The 20,842-nt window shown below is 60.2% G+C and overlaps 1 protein-coding gene across 4 annotated transcripts; it reads right to left on the minus strand.

Annotated features, from left to right (window-relative positions):
* Positions 1 to 519: 519 nt before the first annotated feature.
* SLC45A3 (solute carrier family 45 member 3) lies at positions 520 to 19,713 on the minus strand. 4 transcript variants are annotated; one of them, XM_055420026.2, is made up of 6 exons: positions 19,266 to 19,341; positions 17,717 to 17,791; positions 6,746 to 7,142; positions 5,114 to 5,896; positions 4,209 to 4,474; positions 520 to 2,255 (listed from the first exon to the last, which is right to left on the minus strand). In XM_055420026.2, the coding sequence occupies exons 3-6, from the start codon at positions 6,915 to 6,917 to the stop codon at positions 1,824 to 1,826; spliced, it is 1,653 nt and encodes a 550-aa protein (XP_055276001.1). In that variant the 5' UTR covers positions 6,918 to 7,142; positions 17,717 to 17,791; positions 19,266 to 19,341; the 3' UTR covers positions 520 to 1,823. The 4 variants fall into 4 exon arrangements, with proteins under 4 accessions (XP_055276001.1, XP_055276007.1, XP_055276002.1 ...); XM_055420032.2 differs by lacking the exons at positions 17,717 to 17,791; positions 19,266 to 19,341 and adding an exon at positions 19,609 to 19,713; XM_055420027.2 differs by lacking the exon at positions 17,717 to 17,791 and having other exon boundaries at positions 19,266 to 19,371.
* Between the last annotated feature and the right edge of the window lie 1,129 nt (positions 19,714 to 20,842).

Consider the following 20,842-nt stretch of genomic DNA (forward strand, 5'->3'; position numbering starts at 1 on the left):
TTGTCCACAGAAAAGGCCTAATACCAGTGATCAACCTAATAATAAGCACTCCCAATGCCAATATTATGGTCACTGTGGAAAAAAAACCTTTTTCCACAAAAATCAATCAGATGCCCTTAGAGAAAACAGCTCATTTCAGATCTATGGCGAGAAACACACAAGGTGAGCCAGGACATCTGGTAATGCCAGAAAGCAAAGAAGCTGTCAAAGACCATTAAGTTTGCCAAGTGCATCCTCTTGCTGAGGCTGATAACGGGAGCTTGCTCTGTCTTTTTGGCCACACTGTGAGCCCTGTGATAAGGAAAATGCGCCCCCTCCCTGTGCCTTACTCCCTTTAGCCCCCAGAGGGTCTCCCCAGCACAACCCAACAGGCAACCCAACAGGCACAACCCAACAGGCACAAGACAGACGAGTGTTGGTCTATGGCTCCACCTGCTGGTGGTGCTGGGACCTGCCGCTGCCCAAACCGGGCCCTGACAGGGGCTGGTCTTTCCCCATCAGAAAAGACCCAAAGACCAATGAAACATAGAAGAAGGCTTTAATTTCATCATCATAAACATTATACTCTGATTGCTCACATACAGCATAAAATATTTACTCCGCTAAATAAATAAGACGTGACATTATTACAAACGGCACTTAAACCCCCAGAGAGATAAGACCTCCTTAGTCCAGGCAGGGGGTGCTCCTGAGTTTCTGCGCTAGAGTCCTTAAGCACAGATATGCCCTGGGGGCTGAGACAGATAGAGGCTCAAGGACCCACACTCTGTGCTTCTGGTCCCAAAACAGCCCCAAGGAGGGGGCTGTGGACAGGCGGGGAAAGGTGGGCTTGGGCAGCCCAGTCCTCGCAGGGGCGGGGGGTTTGGGGGCTGGCAGGGTCACGGGGTGGGGGGGCGCTAGGGAGGCTGCTGAGACCTGGAGCCCCACCTTTCACATTCCCTGGCCCTCCCCACCTCAGGTACCAGGAGTTGGGGTATCAGCTGGGGTAAGTGGAGCTTGTAAGCTCAGGGTTAGGCAGTTTGGGGGCCAGACCAATCCCTCCAGGAGAAGGAGATTCTGGCAAACCTCAGCCCAATAACCAACCATCTCAGGGGACCTCGTCGCCGAGGATCTCATCCTCCCCAACTCCCAAACACCTTGATTCCCCTTCTACTTAAATAAATAAGTTAAATATTTAAAGACCAGGGTCCCTGCGATGGCACCACAGGGGCCAACGGGCAAAGTCCTAATAAGATGTAGGGGAGGGGGAATAGCAGAAAGGGGGTGCCAGAGGGCGGGGCAGCTTGCCTTCACCACGCAGGATTGTGTCCCTAAGTCCTTTTCATACTTGCAAATCCTGCAGAGTCTCACAGTAGAAACTCCCATGCAGGAGGGACGATGGGAGAACCTACAGGATAAAGGCCCTTGGTGCTAGAACAGGTGGCTGCATTTACTCAAATTTGGAATTTACCCCAATCCCTTCACAGGGTATATCTTGACCAGGACACTTGCTGTCCACCCTGAGCCTGGGTGATCCCCGGGCAGAGTCCTGCATTCCAGTGCATGGACTCACTTAAAAGCCCTGCCCTTCTCCCCTTGAAGAAGTCCAGACTGAAGCCTTCTGAAGAGCTACCAAGCCAGCCGACTCCAAAGACTGGCTGAGGGCTGGGAGGGAAAGAGGTGAGAGGGAGAAGCACCTCGCTGCCACCAGGAGGCAGCGGAGAGCCATGCCAACCACTTTGGCAGCAGCACAAAGGGCAAGGCCAGCCCCGGCCCCCGAAGGCTGAGCAGGGAGAGCCGGACCAGGGAGGCAGGTCCTCCGCCCTCCGTGCCTGGCGAGCACCCTACACAGAGTATTTGGCCAAGTCACTCTTGTCAAATACTACCTGCGTGACAAAGTAAATGGCAACCAGACCCAGGCCTGCTGCCGAGACCATGTAGGCAGTGACGGACTGGCTGAGCTGAACAATGAAGCCCATAAAGAGAGACGGGGCCACCTGAGACAGCAGGAAGGCGCTGTCCAGGATGGCCAGGTCCAGGCAGATGCCGCGGCCCGGGACCACCCTGGCCTCTGGCGGCTCAGCCACCGTGGCGCGCACAGAGCCTTCGCAGGCAGAGGCCCCGCAGAGAGCGGGCGGGGCTGCCAGCAGGCTGCTAGGGCCCCCATGTCCGTGGGGGAAGGGGGATGCAGCCTTGGGGCCCGGCGAGAAGTTGGTCATCACGCCCTCCTCGCTGGCACCGCCTCCATCGTCTCCTCGGTACTTGGGCAGGAACACCTGGGGGGAGGGAGGGGGACACACCAGGACAGGTCAGCACCCAGAAACGGGGTCCCCCAGCCGTGAGAACTGGCCCTGGCCTTCATCTCAGGGCCGAGAGGAAGTCAGCAAAGGGTCTCAATGAAAATCGGGAGCAGGGCAGAAAACTGGGCAGACCCCTGCGTGGTCTGTGTCTCCGGTGAGGAGTCTCCTCGGGAGTCAGGGTCGGCGGCCCAGAAGGGGACCCCTGAAACCACATGTCGAGGTCTCCTCCAGCCTCTCTTCAAATCAGCATGACAGACGAACTCAGTACTGCCAGTTCGGAGAACAGAGCCCCAAGATAAAAGGAAAGACAGCAGAAGGAAGACAGGCGGGCAGAGAGACATGGCGGAGCGGAGGAACACAGGTGAGGACCCTGGCCGCCCCGAACCACTCACACTCTCCCAGCCCCCTCATCCTGGCCCCTGCCACCTGCCACTGGAAACCCGTCAACCTCCACACAGAGATGCGCCCGCCGCGGGACCCAGGCCCAGGCTGCAGCTGCTGCCCTACTGTGAGGTCTGTGGCCCCAGCCTGGGGCAGGCAGGGTCCTCAGACTCAGCCTGCAGAAGCGAGAAACACCCATCCCGGCTCCCAGAGCCAGGCTGTGCTCCTGTGGGAGCTGTCCTGTCCATCTCACCATCTGTCGAGGACAAGCACGGCCTGCTCCTGCCCTGCCTGCGATGCCCCAGAGCCTCCCATCTGAGGACAAGGCCCGTCCGACCTCCATCCTGAGGCCCATGCGTGCCTGGAACAGCGCGTTCTCAGGGTCAGCTGCATCAGAGCTGGGAGCCAGCGGCAGAGCTTGAGCCAAGGCTCGTGTGCGGCCAGGAAGCAGAGGAGGCAGGCAGGCATTAGGGGGCCAACCGTGCCCGGGACCCGCCCCTGCCGGCTGCCCTGCCCTGGGGACAGATGTGCTCCCCAGTCGAGGGGAAGGCCAGCCCTAGCACATTCCCTGGCGCGCGTCGAAGCCTGGCCCCCGGACGCCAGCCTGAGCCCCCAGTCAGCGCAGCAGAGACTGGAGGATGGGCGCCCACAGGGGCTGCGGGAGTCAGGTCCCCACCCAGTGCCCACCGCTGCAGCTACCGCCTGGGTTAACACACACCCCAGCTAGCTGTCTCCTCACTCGTGTCCTACAGGGGGCAGAATGCGTCTCCCCTACAGTCTGGAAGCCCTGTGAAGGCAGGCTGAGCCTCTTTTTCCTTGAGACACCCTCGGACAGAACTCTGCAACAGGGGTGCAGCTCAGTGAAGCTAGTGGAGGCCTGGGTCACCTCGAGGACAAGCACGGCCTGCCCCTGCCCTGCCTGCGAGGCGCCAGGAGCGGCTGCTTAGAGGGGGACTAAGCAGGGAGGAGGCCCCCTAACTTGCACACTGCCCAGGCTAACGGTGGCAGGGGTTTCAGGCTGCGATCCGCCGTTGGGGTGGGGAAAGGGGACGAGGCAGAGGAGGGAGGCAGGCAAAGAGAGAACAGAGAAAGAAAAGGAAGATAAACTGAAAGACGGGAGGGAGGAGTCGAGAGCCTTCCCCGTCTGAGACCAGAGCAAGGTCAGTCACCAGGTCCCTCCCTGGACAAGGCCCACGCCAGGCCTTTCCCATTCACAGGCTGCGGAAGCTAGGTGCCCCAGAGGTCATCTGATCCAGCCCCCTGCTTCTGCACAGAACACTGTAACCCAGACTGAGGACTTCGGCTAGCCTGCTTCTTCAGGATTTCCAGAGGATTTCACATTTCCTGCAATCATCCACTTTAGGGGCTTTATAATCCTGACATCAGGAAGTCATTCCCAGAATCTAATCTACACCTTCCTTCCGCAGCCCAGGGCTCTGGCCCTGGGACCACAGCAGGCTTCCTCTCCCGTCAAAGAATCCCTCCTCTAGCTTCTCTGGCCAGACCCCGGCTCTGGACCGCTCGCCACCCCACCCCTGACCCCAGTACCTGCTTCTCGCGGTGGTAGAGGGAGGCAAGTGTGTAGGGCAGGATCTGCAGGGCGGAGAAGGTGACGCCGGTGAGGGCGGCCGAGGCAGTCACCACCGCCACGCTGCGCGACAGGCACGTGGCGCCGGCCGCCACGGGGAAGGCCATCACACTGGCCAGGTAGACTGCCCGGGTGCCGAACCGCTGCACCAGCCGGTCCATGACCAGGGAGAAGAGCAGGGAGATGGCACACTGCAGGAACAGCCCCAGGCTGCCCATCCGGACCCCTGGGGGTGAAGGGTGAGGGGCCATGAGACAGGGCTGGGAGGGGGCTCAGCACAGGGGCGCAGGGCACTCGGAACCAGGAGCACTGGTCCCTGAGCCCAAGACCCACTATTGCCAGACCCGTGCCCAGCACCCCGCACCTATCCCGAGCAGTGGGAATCTAAGTTAGGGAAAGTGATCACAGGCACTGGCCAAGGGCCAAGGAAGCCGTTCTGAGGACTTGGAGCACTCAGCTTCCAGGAGGGGGCCGAGACAGCCCCGCCGGGGGCTCCAAAGGAAGAGTTTGGGATGCCTGAGCTGGAAGGGGCTGGCCATGGCAGCGGCAGAGCAGAGGGCACACAGAACATGGGGCCAGGCAGACCTCGGCCTGGCCTCCGGACCTGAAATAAGCTCAGCCTCTCCTTCCACCAGGTTGGAGCAATGACTGATCAAAACTCTACAAATAGCCCAAGGCTCCACTGAGGTTGCAGCCAACCTGCCGCTCTTCTCTCTGAGCAACTGCACACGCAGCCTGCATGCTGGCCCGTTTTCCAAATGGGGAAATCAGGGCCCAGACACTCAGGCTGTGGGCATCTCCCCATGCAGGAACATCCATAGGAGGGCAGCTCCCACAGCAGCCCCCTGGGACAGCCAGGCCTTACCTTCATCATAGTGTCTGCGGGCCTCCGTGCCTGGCTCAGCCCCGGGCACGCCCTGGTACAGCCCCTCGCCCACGAAGTCCGTGTAAAATAATGTGAACGTCATGAACGCCATCCAGCTGCACAGCTCTGCCACGAAGAGCCGGCGCAGGGCGCGGGGCATGCGGCAGCAGAGCCGGCGCAGCCGAGGACAGAGGGCGCCCAGGCTCCGCAGGGCCAGGCGGGCATGGCACGGGCAGCAGGGCGGCACCGAGGGGGCGGAGAGCCCTTCTGCAGGCTCGGCGGGGCCCAGGGCCGCCTCCTCGGCCACAAACACCGTGGCTGCCACGCAGGTGAGGAAGATGAGAGCGAGCAGGCCAAAGAGGCACTCCTCCTGGGTGCCCAGGTAGGGTGCCAGGGCGCTGGCGTCCCAGTCGATGGCAGGCAGGAGGTAGCCCAGGCAGCCCCCGAGGCCGATCATGAAGGCATAGACGGAGAAGGCCTGGCGACAGTGGTCCGGGTCCCAGAAGAGGTCGGAGAGCAGGGCCTCCAGGGGCGTGAAGCACAGCTGGCCGCAGAAGGCCAGCAGTCCCACGCCCAGGATCAGCAGCGCCAGCTCCAGCGGCCTGGTGTCCGGGCACAGCAGTCCCGCCAGCCGGCTGGCCCGTGGGATGAGGAAGAGGCTCAGCAGGACACCCAGGGACAGGGCCCAGATGAAGGGCCTCCGGCGGCCGTAGCGCCCGCGCCAGTGGTCACTGGCCGAGCCAAGCAGTGGGACTGAAACCAGACCCAGCACCGGACCGATGCCTGCAGGAAGGGCGGGGGGCGAGAAGGCCGGGGCTCAGAGGGGCGGGGACGGGGACCGACCTCCTCGAGAAGGAGGGACGCGGCAACGACATCGCATGCAGGGGCCGAGCTGACCACTTCACCCGACCCCCGACGCACTGCTCACGACTGGGATCACTAGCGCCCCATGTTAAGACGGGGAAACTGAGGCACGAAGCAGCCAGTCAGTGATAAGTTGCACAGGCCTGGAGCCAGGGAGGGCGGGAGGCAGGGTTTCACCGGGCAGGCTGACCCCAACCCTGCCATCCCGACAGACCCCTCTTCCTGGGAGTGAAGGAAGTGACCGTTTGCTTGGTCACCACTAAACGGTGGTGACCGTTGGCCTTCTGTGGCTTTCGTAGAGTTTGTCTCCAGTCAGGAGCCCAGCCCCTGCCCTGGGGGCCAGAAAGAGCCCTTGCTTGGGGTAGGGGGTGACCCCAACCCAACTTATCTGTAGCTAAGTGAGCAGTACAGCTGAGCTAAGTCACCTAACCTCTTGCTAGCCTCCACTATCTTCCCTGTGAAATGGGTAACCTCAAAGCATTACTGCAGGAGTTGGATGAGGCCACAGGTTTGAACTGCAAAGGGCAGTTTCTCTGCATCTCCAGGGGGCTGTACATGTGTAGGGGCCTGGGATACAGAGGTAACCAGGGAATGGCCCAGTCCTCTTCTTTCTCTTGGAGTACCTCGGCCCAGGGTCAGCCCTCTGCTCAGCAGCACTGACCCCCTGGCTCAGGGGCAGCAGGGACCTTCTGGGCATAGGCACTGGTGCCTTCCTTCCCCGGGAGGCCTGTCTCTGGAGCAGGAGGGGACGAGGACGCAGTGACTCACCCAGCACCATGGTCATGAACTTCTCCTCCACTCCCACTTCCAGCAGCAGGGGTGGCACGTAGGTGATGCCCGCCGCCAGGCACACCTCCAGGCCGAAGGTCAGCAGGTTGACCAGCAGGAGCTGGGCCTTCCGATGCCGTAGCAGGCGACCTGCCCACAGCCTCTGGACCATGCTGGATCGGCGGGTGGGGCTCTGGCTCCCTCATGCACTCCAGAACGGTTCCGTCTCTATCTCGCTGTGGACGCCGAGGCCTCTCCTCCTGGCTGCCACCGACCGCCAAGGACTCAGCCAGAAACCCACTCCTGCAGGCCCTCTGCGCAGGTCTGGCTTCTCAGCCATGCTAACCGCCTGTCATTGTGGGGGGCTTCGGCGGGGACAGATGTCAACACTCAGATCCTAAAAGGGCAGGGACAGTCACACACACAGAACATTAAATTCTGGGAACCCAAGCTCTAGGACTCACTCTGAACTCTGAATCTGGTTCACTCCTGGGCTGATGGCATGGCCCTGCCACCCAGGAGCCACCCCTTACCGCACAGGCAGGAAGTGCATGTTCCTATTAGCCTAAGGTTGACCTAATTAATAAGGTAAATATGATTTTTAAACCTCAGTACACTCCAGAAGCTACTAGATGTTAGTAATTCTCTGTTTTGAAATATCTTTGCAACTGCCCTTGTTTCCTAGTATAGAAGGGAGGGGGGGAAAAAAAGTCTAACCAGCTGAATTCCCAGGTCCCCAGGCACTGTTATCAAGGTGCCCCTGGAGACCCTCTGCGAGGCCTGGTTTGTTTTTCTCTCTCCACTTCCCAAAGCTGGGCTGTTCAATTCCCCTTTGTTAGGAGTCACACTTCCTATTTCACATTGCCTGGCCACAAGCCAAGCTGCACCTAACTACCAACCCAAGGAGGAGGGCAAGGGGAAGAGAAACGACTGTGGTTTCTCGGGTTGGGTTTGAGCCTGTCATTGAAACCATTTGAAAAGCACGCCCCTGGAAGAACCTCGGCCTGAAAACCCCTCTTGAGTTTCTCTCCATGCTCAGTGGCCACGGGGAAGAAGCACTCCCACGTGAGCTGCTCAACCATCAGGGGACAGGGGGGCTGGTCCCAGGTCCCAGCCTCACCACCTGGAGGCCACTGTGATGACGCCAGTGACCCCGGGGTGGTTCCCCTCTTGGCCCAGAAACCCCTGCAGCCCTTCCCATTGGGCCTTCTGCGCAGAGATCCCAGCAGGGAAGCACCCACCCTGGGTCCCAACCCCTAGGGCAGTGGGCCTCTAGGTCTTGCTTCCTGACCACGGCACCCCCTGCAGTCCACTCTGTTTACAAGTGACCACAGAAGAGGGAAAACCAAGTCAGCTGCGCAGAGAAGGCAGAGAGGGGGCCCTAGTCCCCTAAGCTGTCATCATCCCGTGGTGGGTAGGTGAGTGGACAGAGCCTCACGCCACTCGTGCCTGGAGTGCCTTTCCCAGTCTCACTGACTCAATGCCACAAACGCTGCTGAAAAGCACCACTGCTGCGCAAGGTTCACGGCCGAGAGCCTGGCTCCAGCCCCCGTTCCCACCCAAGAGCCTTCCGGGAGCACCCTCAGCCCTCGTCCGTGCCCGCCTCCGATCTCAACGTCTCATAACTTGGTGCTTCTGCTTCCTTTTCTAACATCACGAAGCCCCACAGGGCCTGTGCGTTACAAAGCATGCTGCAGGTGCTGTCTGCGCTGCACCACAAAGAAATTAGACGTGGTCAACCTGGCTGAGAAGTGTCCATCCCGTAACTGCCTGCTGGGGTTGTGCAACTTGTAGCCCAGGAAGAAAGGGACTCCACACAAGGCTGGACAACCAGCAGCCTCCTCCTCCAACCACTCAGACCCAGACCACCCACTCTGGAAAAAGGCACGGACTGCTACAGGGGTGGCATGGGAGAAACGTAAAACGCGGACCCACGTGGTCACAAGAATGGGTGGGGGGACCAGATAACACCCTTAGCTGGGGGTGTGAGTTCCACTCGAGTTCTCCCCAGTCCCTGCACTGCCATGGCAACCCCAGGAGGAAAGCAGGGGGCCACGGAGACCAGGGGCAGTGCTGTCTGACCTGAAGGGAAGGGTTCTGGGTCTAAAGGCTTCCAGCCCCTTCCATTCCCCACCCTGGGGATTCCCCTGCCCTGGGCTTTAAGGGACCAGGTCCTCCCTGAGCAAACAGAGACTTTATCAGACCCAGCCTCACCCACATCCGGCACCCATTCCCAAACCCTGGCTTGCCCCGGTTGTTTAGAATAAATCTCAGCTCTCCAGCAGCCATCAAGCACCCTCCCCTGCCACCTCCCTCCCTCCTTCGGTCCAGCTCCCCACAGCCAGGACTGAGGAGGACGAAATCCTTCCCATGCCTGGCTCCTCTCTCCACCCTCCGGAGGCGCTGTACCCAGGATCAGGGCCTGGGCCAGCTGAGGGATTCCTGGGGAGGAGCTGGGCCCTGCTCTCAGGGTGCTGAGCCTGGCCTCCCTCCCTCGGGCACTCCTGCCACCCCGGACTCTCCCCAGCCCGGAACTGCCCGAGAGATGTCCAGCCCATGAGAACACCCTCCCTTCCAAAGCCCCCCTTTCTTCTCCTTATTGTTCCCCAGTGCCCCGCTTCCCCTGTTTCACCCCCACCTGAGCTCTCAGGAGGAGGAAACTAGAGGAAGACTCCCACAGCACCAACTCTAGTCACCAGTGGTCCTTCCGGGGCCTTCTAGACACAGAGGAGCCCAGGGCCCAAGCTCGGACAGGCGGGGGACCAGGAAGCGGTCTGTCACCACCTTCCTGCCCCCCACTCCCATCTGCATCCCAGGGAACACCTCTCCCTAAAGCTTGAAAGTGACAACTCCCGCTGGGTCCCCCAGATTTCGGAGCCCCCTGCGTCCTCAGGGACACAGGCAGGGCAGCAGGGTCCACTCCAGGCCTCTACCCTCCAGACTCAGAGAGGCTTCTGACTCAGATCCTCCTCCCCACAGCTCCTGGAGCCCTTGGCACAGGGAGGCCCAACCAGAGGGGCTCACCTGGTGGGGAGGGGGCGGGAAGACGAGGGAAAGGGGGCTGACCCTGTGGACAGGAACGGAAGACCTCTAGGAGAACAAGTCCCTCTCGAGGTCCAACTATTTTCCCCCCTCTTTCTGGATCCTGAATGACGGATGGGACAGCAAGGAAGCTGAAGGAACCCCAAGACTTCTGGAAAGCTTTAGGGAGCTCTGCCCCAGCCATCTTCCCTCCCGTCTCGGGGAGCAGAGCTCAAGCCCTGAGAGACGGAGGGTGAATCTGCATTTTACCTGCCCAGTTCCAGATACCCAGAAACTCCAGGTGCAACACCCCCAGAGCGGGCTATAGGCGCCACTGCAGCTTTCCAGCACCCACTCTAGCAGAGAAGGGGCCTGGGAAATGTTTAACTAGAGAATAACTCACTGACAGCAGCCTGGGGTGGGAGGTGGAAGGGACGGGCAGGACCTAAGTGCTGCCCCCACGCCCAGACACCCCAAGGAGACTCCAGCCCGACCCCCAGAAGGCGGCTCCTAAGGGCTCAGCCAGGGGTGCTGAGCAGACAGCAGAAGCTCCTGGGCTGGAGGCCCCACCCCTGTCCCCCTCGCCCCTCTCAGGTTAGGCCTCAGCAGGGAGTACGGGAAGTGCCTGAACTTTCTCTCCAAAACTCAGAGGGCTGGAGGAGGCTGGGGGGAAAGGTCCCTCCAGGAAGGGAGTGTGAGGGACGCATAAAGAGGCCTTTGAGGCTGTTCAAAGGGGCTCAAGCCACCCCTCCGGCAAGGTGGGGCTGGGGTAGCAGGCAGCCCCTGGGGACGACTGAGGCGAGGGAGCGAGTGGGCTGGGGGCGGCTGAGCCAGCAGCAGCTCTGTGGCTTCTTTATACAGGCCGCGCGCCACACCGTGAGGGCATCAAAGGGCCCCAGCCCCGGCCTGACCCCGGAGCCCCGCGCCCCGCGCCCCTGCAGGCTCACACTGACCTCCGTCTTTCTCACGAGGCCAGGGAGTCCCTCCCCACAGAGAAGGAAACTGGCAGGGGGTAGGGTTAGGGTTAGACTCAGCAGCAGAAGGGGGTGGGGTCACTCCGGGCCAAGCTCCTCAACAGCCCCCAGCCCAGGCCGGGGCTGCAGGTGCGGAGGATCCCACAGGTAGAGGCCCGAGACCACACAGGACGGGGGACCCCGGTTTCCTCCACACCAGACTGGACCCCAGAGCCACACCCCACGTTGTGGTCACTCAGATCCTCTAGGGTCAGGGGCAGAGAATAGCTATGCAAGCTCACCAAAACCTCTTCAAGGGGGTCACCCAGCCCCTTTCCTCAGTCCCAGGGGGCTTGTAACACCCAGCCCCCTGCACCCCAAAATGAGCTCTCCACAGGAGCCTTAGGACACCCCAGAAATCCTGTGCTGACCAGACAGGAGACGGGAGATGAACATGCTTGAGAGGTGGTGGGCTCTCCACCATGACAGACCTCCCTGCCTGGGCGCTGGGCTGTGGGAATTCCTCCTGTATGGGCAGCGAGGGAGAAGGGGACGCGGCCTGAGGCCCCACGCAGCTCCCACGCCTTCCAGCCCGAGTTCTGCCTGCATCCTCCGGGCTCAAGTGTGTTACCAAAGAAGCAAGGGTGTGCTCCCCCACCCCCACCCCCACCCGACCACCGGCAACAGCGATCTGCATAAGAAGCCGAGGCCCACGACCCCCCAGGCTCCCCAGGACGTGCGGGAGCCCCACTCGGAATGCAGCCGCTGAGGCCCGGGGCTGCGGCCGCGGCAGAGAGAAGGCCCTCCCCCACCGGCCGGCAGCCCAGCCCCGGCCTCCCCCGGGCCCAGGGCCGGGGATTTAGCGTCCGCCCTGCTGCGCCGCCTTTTCTTCGCTCGGACGGGAAGCCTTCTGCTTAGCAGCTTGTCAGAGCAAGCGCGGGGCTGCGGGCCGGGACACAAAGGGGGATTAGGGAGAGACCTCTCGGCCGCAGAGTAATCCGTCAAACTCCCCCTCGGCTGCCGCCCCGGCCCCTGCCCCTTCAGCTGCTGCGGCCCCCGCCCCTCCCAGCCCCTGAGCCCCGCCACGCTGGGCGGCAGAGAGACCCCCAGTCCCCGGGCGGGGGTGGGGGGGTGGCGGCCGCAGACACTGGGAAAAGGGCAGCGGCTCCCGCCCCCACTCCCCCCGACGTGTGAAAACCCAACAGGTGGCAGCGCTGCGGAGGGAAGCCGCTTTTGTTGCCTGTCTGAGAGCCCCAGCCCGGGTTCTGAGACACACAAGAGCCGGGGGGAGGCGGGCGGAGGGAGGGGAAGGGACCCGGGGCCCAGAGCCCGCCCACCTCCCCCGCCGACGCGGCCACTGGGAGGCGGGGCAGGCCCACCGTCACCTGGGCCTAGGCCGAGCGCGCCTCCCAGAGTCACCTGGCAACCCCATGGGGACACACACCTAACGCCAGGCACCCGGGCCTCCGGATCAGAAGCCCCTCCTGCAAACTGCGGGCGACACAAGGTCCCTCAGGACCACCTTGACCCAGCGTCCTCCACAGGAAGTCAGTCAACCGGCAGCTCTCTGAACCCAGACATCCCCAGATCCAGTGGGTTCTCCAGGGTGGCCAAGGTTTGACAGTCAGCCTGACCTGGGTTCGCCTGCCAACTGCACACCTCACTGTAACTACGGGGCCTTGTTCACTGCCCTCCCTGAGCCTCAGTTTCCTCATCTGCAATGACCAACAGCAGCTAACACTGAGGTCTACTACACGCCAGGGACCCTTCCAAGTGTTTGAGTCTTCCAACTGGCTTGATGAGACAGTTACAATGAGTGTACCCATTTGACAGGTGAGGAAACTTAGATGAATACCACCAACATCAAAGCACTGTGTAAGAGCAAGGACAGGCAAGTTCCTGCAGCACTGGGCTTCCTCGTGGAGAAACATGGGAGGGGGTCTCTCGTTCCCAACAGGAGCAGCAGAGGTCGCAAGGGGACCAACTCTGCATCTCCTCTCGGCTTCCACCCCTCTCACCCACGTGGCTCCTGCAGGGGCCCCCAAAGGCAAGAAGAATGCCAAGAATGTAAATGCCTCCCCAGGTGCTGGCCCCAGCAGGTGAGGAGAGGTCACTGGGCAGACACGCCTGGTACTAGAGGCTGCGAAGGGAAATGGAGGCTGGGGTAAACATTTCCAGTTTAGGGGACAGGGTGGTTCCCAGCCACGGAAAATAATCACAGTGGCCGACACTTGCTAACTGTCCAGGAGGTTGTCTGTGTGTACCCGATGTATCTTCGGTTCATACCATTTGCACAATCCCACAAAGTATTTAACATTCCTATTTCACAAGGATGAAAGGGGAGTTTCAGAGAAACACACTCCCAAGGCTGCACAGGTAAAAAACGGTTGAATGGAAAGTTCAAACCGTTCCTGAATTCTAGAAAGTGCTCTGAACTAGGAGCCTGGACAGTAGTTCAGTTTCAGCAACTTCTACAGCTGTGTGTCCTGAAATACCTCTCTGGGACTGTTTCCGCACTGTAAAATGAGTGCTAGTCTAGATGCTGTCTGAAGTTCTTTACAACTGTACAGCTATATGATCTCACACCTGCCCCCTGGCCCCAGGTGGGGTGCTTACCATGGACAGGTGCCCACTGACAACGCCGCATGGCACTGGCGGGGGAGTCCTAGCCCTCTACCGAGAGCCAAGGGGAACCAGGTGGAAAAGGGTTCCCCAGCTACACTTATCCCATCCTTTACCTGCCTACATATCGCTTGAGAACAATAGAGCGCCAGGGGTCAGTGGTTGCCTGAAACTGATCCAAGTAACCAACCCATCTGGGGGCAGAACTGACCTCTCCCCTACTCCCTCCCAGAGCTAGACTCTGTTCCTGGCAGAGTAGCGAAATTCTTTCTCTACTTGGGCCACAATGAACACTTCCCTACAAGGCGGGGGTAGTGGTACACAAAGAACCCCTCGGCCCAGGGTGGCGGGGGACACAGGAGAAGGGGGAGCGCGGCACATTCAGGCCGCTGGGGAGTCCCCTCCCCATGCTCCCTACAGCCCCTGCAAAGGGAAACCTGACAGCCTCTCTCAGTGAACTTGCACTTTGCCAGCCAACAAGACCAGGCAGCTCTCCCCAGCCATACACATCCTTGTCCCCCCACCCTCACCCCCCCGGAGCTTGACCTCCCTCATAAGGTGACAGATACAGAAAAGAAACCTGGGCACGGAGGTCTGGGCAGACCTACTAAGGAGCAGAGAGCCCTGGGCCCGGTAGTTAGACCACGGTGCTGGTCCCACCCCTCGGATCTCAAATTCAATGGTCTCTGAGGCCCTTTCAGCCCTGATGTTGAAGCTGAAACTCCAATACTTTGGCCACCTGATGTGGAGAGCTGACTCATTGGAAAAGACCCTGATGCTGGGAAAGATTGAGGGCAGGAGGAGAAGGGGACGACAGAGGATGAGATGGTTGGATGGCATCACCGACTCGACAGACATGGGTTTGGGTGGACTCCGGGAGTTAGTGATGGACAGGGAGGCCTGGCGCACTGCGGTCCATGAGGTCGCAAAGAGTCGGACGCGACTGAACTGAATGGAACTGATCCTAGGGTCTGTGACCAGCCCCATTTACCAGAGGGGGCTCTGGGCTGGACTCAGCCCTAGGGATGTGTTCTTCAAAACAGACCCCTTAGCGGTGAGCAGGGTGTGAGGGGCTCCAAGAAAGAGGCGTTTTTTTCTGTTGCTGCTAAAGAGGCGGAGTTTGCCCACCCTTGAAGACAGTGTGCCTCCATGCATTACACCCTCACCTCCCCCAGAAAAATGTCAGTGAGACTGAAGGCTGCCCAGCCATCACCTCTGAGCTCCCCCTGTGTGCAAGCCCCACTGTGAAGGGGCTGGGGATTGGGAAACAACCCCCCGCAGCCCTTTGGAAGGGCCACGGTGCAGGCAGAGCACCGTGAGGTGGGGCAGGCGTGCACCCTCCGTGCTCTCCAGGGCTCCTGGAGGAGGGTGAGCTGCAAAAGTCAGCAGGCAGGAACTATGCACAAAGGGTAATGTCCACAAAACACTGCTGCGGGAGCCTGGGATTGCTATATGCACCCGTCTCTCCTTTTAGCCCCTTCCCAGTCAGGTGTGGCGGGAAGAATACCAGACCCCAAATCATGGGACATGGGATATTCATCAGCACTGGGCCTGTTTTTATTTTCAAAGCAGTCATCATGTTCCAGTTACCTCCCCTGGCCCTCCCCTCCCTTTCACCTAAATCTTATCCAGCAAAAGTCCCCACATCCCCCAGGGCTACCTGAATCTCAAGCTGCCAAGGAACCCTTTCTCCCAAACCCTGACGACACTCACTGGACACTGAGTGATGGATTTGGTACCCCTGGTCTCTGGCTTGTAGTCCTTCCCTGTCTCCCACCCCACAAGCCCTTCAGCTCCTAGAAACCAAGGAGCATAGTCCCTGCTCAGGCCCTGCCAAGGGAGGTGCTCAACCAAGGGCCTTACAGGTGAGGCTGATTCAGGATTCCTGTCTGATGGGATCCGACCAGCGTGTCCAGGTACACTGAAGGTGCTCAGCTCTAAGCCACAGGAGCCAGGAGCAGGAATCTAGATTGCCACACTCCCAGGGATGGGTCAGGCACTCCCAGCTTGAACACTATTTGCTAACTCAGGTATGCTTGAGCTGAGAGAGGCGGGGGCATAACTGAGAGCCCTGGGGAGAGGGGCTGGCTCTGGCTGGCTGCTGCCGGGGGTACCCTCTCTGCCTAGACATTCATCTAGCCTGAATCTGATGACCGAGGGACCGCAGGCTATGAGACCAGAGGCTGGCCCCCAAACTCCATTCCGGCTGGGTCATCCCAGTTTCCTAGAAACAAGAATTAACAAACAAGGTGAAAAGAACAAACGTACCAAGCACCTGGTCTGTGCAGGCTCTTTGCTAAATAGCGTGATCTCATTTAACCCTTACTGTAATCTTGTAAGGTGGATACGATCATCTCCATTTATTAAAGACACAGAAACCAAGGCCAACAGGTGAGGTAGGCTTGTCTCCAACATCAGAGCAAGAAGGCCCACAAGTCGTTCAGGGTCATTGGCAAAATGTGGACTTCTTCCCGTGGGGGAGGAAACACAGACCATGGAGCACAAAAAGGGCTTACAGAGGAAGTTCTGGTCAGCCATCAGGACCATCCCGTGATGGCTCTGTCACCAGCCCCTGCCCCCAGGCGGGGACACCTAATACACTGGACAAAGCTCCACGCTCCGGCTCTGCTGCTGGGAGTCAAGTGGCATCAGCGTTCAAGACACTGGGCCTGGTACCAACTGGTCCCGCCTCCACCCTTGCTATCCAGCAAACAGGGCCACGGACTGTTAACACACAGAAAGCCAGGCTGGGTTTTTCTTCCTGACACCAGAAAGCAAAGGGTTCCAAGGGCTGGGGCCGGAGGACAGAGCAGAACTGCATCTTCAGAACACGCCCTCCTCTCACAGAGTTTCTCTAAAAACCAGAACAAAAAGAGTCTTCTCTGCATAGGAGGCATTTAACCTTTCAGGCACTGTACCTTCATCATTTCACGGCAGTTTCTTCCAATTTGAGGAAATAGGCAGGGCAGGGGTTTCTGGACTGATCGAACAACAAGCCATGCACAGGGAAGAGACCAGGACGCCAAGTCCTGCTGTGTTCTTTGCACAGGGCAAGTTCAACTGCGAGTGTGTCATTTACAGCTTACATACAGTTGTATACGATATAATTCCCTTGCTAAGAAACTTTGGTTCCTGAGCGTGAACCACAAGGACTGCCTCCATTGCTATCAAACAATAGCAGCTGACCTTCCTTGCAGCGACTGTGCTCAGAGCTTGAGCTCATCAGCTCGTTTAATCCTCACATACTGTGAGGCAGGTACTGTTATCCTCATCTTACAGAGGAGGAAACTGAGGCACAGAAAGGTGAAGTAATTCGTGCCAAAGTAAAGGAGGCTGGGACTTCCCTCGTGGTCCAGAGGCTAACGCTCTGCACTCCCAGTGCAGGAGGCCCAGGTTTGGTCCCTGGTCAGGGCACTAGAGTCCACATGCCACAGCTAAAGATCCTGCATGCCGCACCCAAGACCCGGGACAGCTAAACAAGTAAATGAAAGGAAAAAGAACTCAAACCCAGGCAGCTGAGTGCTAGAGCCCCGTCTCCTAACTAGTCATACGGACTCCCCAGAGTCCAGAAGGCCTTGATCCCGAAGAAACAAAGTCTACAGCAGAACCCAGGAACAGAGGCCCAGGGTGGGCACACGTGTACATACAGTGGATGTAGTTAACACCAGTTACCTGGAACTGGCACTTGTTACCTATCAGGCACGCAGTCCAGTGCTCTGTATGCATGGTTTAATAAAGCTGCAGTGCTTTCTACATTCTAGATATAGGAGTTGGTGATGGACAGGGAGGCCTGGCGTGCTGCGGTTCATGGGGTCACAGAGTCGGACACGACTGAGCGACTGAACTGATGTGTACATATATTTATATTTGCTCCATTATTATTTAATAAATAACAAAGCTACAGAGTAGGAATTTTCATTATTACTGTCATCCCCATTTTGTAGCTAGGGATACTGAGACTTAAAAGATGTTACATAACTTGTCCTTCATTCCCTAGCCCGTGGAGCAGAGAGGATATAAACACCTGACAGTCTGGCTTGTTATCCATGATACTATGTTTCAGGCTCCAGGAGTCCTGATGAGAGCTTAATCTGCCTTTCAGAGTCCTCAAGACTAGCCGGCCTCTCTCCTTTTCTCTCCAGAGCCCTGCCCAGGCTGAGAGAGAGGTGTCCACGCCATCCCTCCAGCACCCAGCGGCCTGGAGGTATCTCAGTGGCCACGGAGGATCACTGTGCAGCTCCTCATCCTCCTGCAGGACACCGCAGAGCCAGGAGGGGCACACTTTATGAGCAGACAGGAAAATTCCCACCCCCAACACGCCTGCACTAAATCGGGGCCTGAACGTCCACAGCTGTACTCACAACTGTATTTTTACCTTCAGATTCATCCTGTGGATTCAAGTTCCATTTTTTTGAGCACTTTTAGAACAGAGTCCTGGTTTCGGACAAGCCTGGTGAGAGGAGATAAGGGAGGAATGGGAGGATGAGACCCGCATTTGTTGGCTGTGATCTCAAATAACTTTGCAATCTCACACTGGAAGAAGTTGCTCTATAGGGAAGGCTGGGGGCAATCAGCAGCCTACACTTCCTGGCGCTGCCCTCCCCACCCCCACACGCCCGCCTGCGGCGGGGCCTCCGCGCAGGGGCGTCCAACACCAAGGCTGCCCCACTCCGAAGTGCGCCCGGAAAGGCAGTCAGAAGACCCCCAGGGCCTCACCAAGCCCCCGAGCAACGCTTTCGGGAGCCCAGCAAGGGTCACTCGAGGCCCTGATCCACGGACTGCGGCCAGCTGCAGACGGCAGCTTCTCCGGGATGGGGTCTGTGTTACAGCTGAAGAACAAGTCTGCACCAGGTACCCACCGGGCCAAACCCTTCCGTACCCTCGAGTCTGGCCCCTGGGGAAAAAAGACAGGGAGGTGTGGCCCTGGGGGCGGCGGGCGGGAAGCGGAGCAGGTCAAGAGTACCAGTCAGGAAGGCAGACACCGATTCAGGGGTCAAGGGCAAGGCCAACGCACAGTGATGCAGCGCCAGGGACCACAGGGGACCAGGGGCAGGGCTGGTCCTCACCCACGGGACCAGGCAGTCCCCTGGGGCCTTCCCCGGTAGGCCTGGCCCAGAGCCCTGCGACGCTGTGGCGGGTGCCCGGGGACCACCTCAGCACACCTGTTGGCTGATCTCAGGATTTTCAGCACGTCTGAGCCCGGGAGGCGAAAGTAAGGACGCCCTTTCTTTTTCCTCCTCTTCTGGCGGATAACAGAGGCTCAGGACGGCGCGCACACTGCAGCCCAGCTCTCTGCCCGCAGCCAAGCCCCAAGACTGACGTGCGAAAGGGCTCAGCCCCCTTTCCCTCCCTCATAACCCCTCACTGCCCCGAGGCGAGCCGCCCGCGCCCGAGGACCCCGCGGCGTTCCGGCCGTCGGCCCCTTCCTCGGCTCCCAGGTCTAGGACTGCGCGCGCCCCGGTGACTCACCCTGACCCTTTCCGGTGAAGCCGAGACCAGGGAAGAAAATAAACGCAACTTTCCAAAGAAAACTCTGACGCGGGAGGAGGCCGCCGGAGCGAGCGGCCGGTGCGCCCGCAGTCGGCCAGACCCGGGGCTCCGGAGAGGGGCCTCGCTCAGCCCGCCCCGCCGCCGGGCCGGCCCGGGACGCGGGGGGCCCGGCGCCTCCAGCCTGGCCCGCCCCCGCGCAAGAGAAAGCGCGGCTCCGCGGGGGCCCCCGCAGCCGGCCCGCGGCAGGGCGAGGGGCGCGCCCCGGGAGCCTGCAGCCCGTCACACCCCCCCCGGGACTCGCGGGGCCAGCGCGCGGGCGCGGGACGGCCACCGCGCCGCCCCCTCCCCGAGGGCGCGACACACGCGCCGCCGCGGAGCCCGGCCGCGCCGCGCCCTCCCCGCGCCGGGAGCCTTCCCGCGGGGCGCGCGCCTACCTGGCCGAGGCGGGCGCCTGTCACCCGGGGCCGCCGCGCGCGGGCTCGTCCCCCCGCCGCCCCCAGCGCGCCGGCCGGCGGCTTTTAAATCTCCAGGTTACTCGGCGGGGGGAGAGAGCATGCGCGCTGGGGCGGCCCGGAGGGGGCGGGGCGAGGCGGGCCGAGGGTGGGGGGCTGCGGGGAGGGGCGGGGTGGGGCCGGTACCCAGGGAGGAAAGCGGGAGGTCCCCGAGCTCTCTGCAGCCGCGAGCGCGGCGGGCGGCCCCCGCGTGGCTCCCAGGCTATCATTACCTCGGGCAGTGCGCCGCCCCCTCGCCCCCGCCACCGAAACATTTAGGTAGTACCTGCCGGGCTTCTCGGGGCGCCTCCGCTCCCCGCGGCCGGTCTGCACCGGGACCCGCGCGAGCTACGCCGGCCAGCCCCTGGTCCCCCGGGCCGAGCCGCACCCTGCTCACCCAGGGCCAGCCCCTGCAGGAGATGTCGCATTCTCCCCGACTTACTCTTCCCACTGTTTGCCGTTCTCGGAAGCAGAAAGAGCTTCCTGATGGCGCGCTCAGTCCCTCTTCCTGAAGTTAAAAGATTTCAGATTTTTTTTTCTGCGTTTAGGGTGTGTTTGGGGAAAGGGGGGGAGGGGATAGGATATGTTGACAGTAAAATGTTCCCTTTATCAGCTGTGGAGCAAGGTCCCAGAAGATGCTGTTTCCAGGATGCCTTTAACAAGAGGGAACTGTGCAAGTAGGAGAGAACTGGGGGCCCAGGCTGCCCTTGGGGTAGGGGGCCCAGTTGTGTCTTTCTTCCTCCATGGAGTGGAGAGCGCTCCGATTTATGTACATTGCTGATCTGAACACTACAAAGTCAGGGGGAAGATGCTTTTGAAGCGGAGGACCTAGTTGACTGTAGCCATGGACCCAGCGCCAGGGCACAGGGCTCCAAGGCTGGCCCTGACGTCCACCAGGCATGATGTGGGAGCAAGTCCCTTCCATACTCTGAGGCTGGGTGAGAAGGAGTTGGCCAGAGAGTCTCTAAGGGAACCTCCGATTGAGGGCAAAGGGAGAGAGGAGCAGCGGAGCCCTGGTGATGGTGGGGAGGAGAGCGGGTACAGGAGAGAGAGAAAAACAAGAGTCTACTCTCTTTTCTGCATCACTGAGTAAGTTGCCTCTCTGGGCACACTCACCCCTCCCCCAGCCTCCTAGCAGGTGACCCTTCAGGGCTGCAGTCGCTTTCCAAAGCCTTTGGCACACCCATTTGTGGCCTGCAGAGAGGATGGGGTGGAGTCCTGGGTCCCTGAGCTGGCGTCCCTCTTGCCCCAGAAAAGAGGGCAGCAGTCAGGAGGAATGCCAGGTCAGCTGGAAAATTACTGAGCCAGGAGAGCGTGGATGGTGGTATTTTCCAGGCTAGGGGGAGGAGGACTGGGGGTGCAAGAGGGAGCAGGCGCCCACCCTCCCCACTAACTAGGAGAGCCCGTGACAGGAGGAAGGAGGAGGAGGGCTCAGGAGAGTGAGCTGACAGTGTCCTGTGAGATCCTGGGCCCCGCCAGAGGGTCTGGCCACCTGGATGAGTGCTGGCTCACCCCTCTGC

This window comes from Moschus berezovskii, chromosome 17 (genome assembly GCF_049115385.1).
Source record: "Moschus berezovskii isolate FMDL1 chromosome 17, NW_MosBer_1.0, whole genome shotgun sequence".
Lineage (NCBI taxonomy): Eukaryota > Metazoa > Chordata > Mammalia > Artiodactyla > Moschidae > Moschus > Moschus berezovskii.

What these genes read in the sequence shown, in the direction of transcription:
- SLC45A3 (XM_055420032.2), bottom strand. Translation starts at nt 6,917, where the DNA reads ATGGTCCAGAGGCTGTGGGCAGGTCGCCTGCTACGGCATCGGAAGGCC. An exon ending in CCGCAGACACTATGATGAAG is followed by an intron (nt 4,475 to 5,113) that starts GTAAGGCCTGGC and finishes CTTCACCCCCAG; the next exon opens with GGGTCCGGATGGGCAGCCTG. An exon ending in TCTACCACCGCGAGAAGCAG is followed by an intron (nt 2,256 to 4,208) that starts GTACTGGGGTCA and finishes CCCTCCCCCCAG; the next exon opens with GTGTTCCTGCCCAAGTACCG.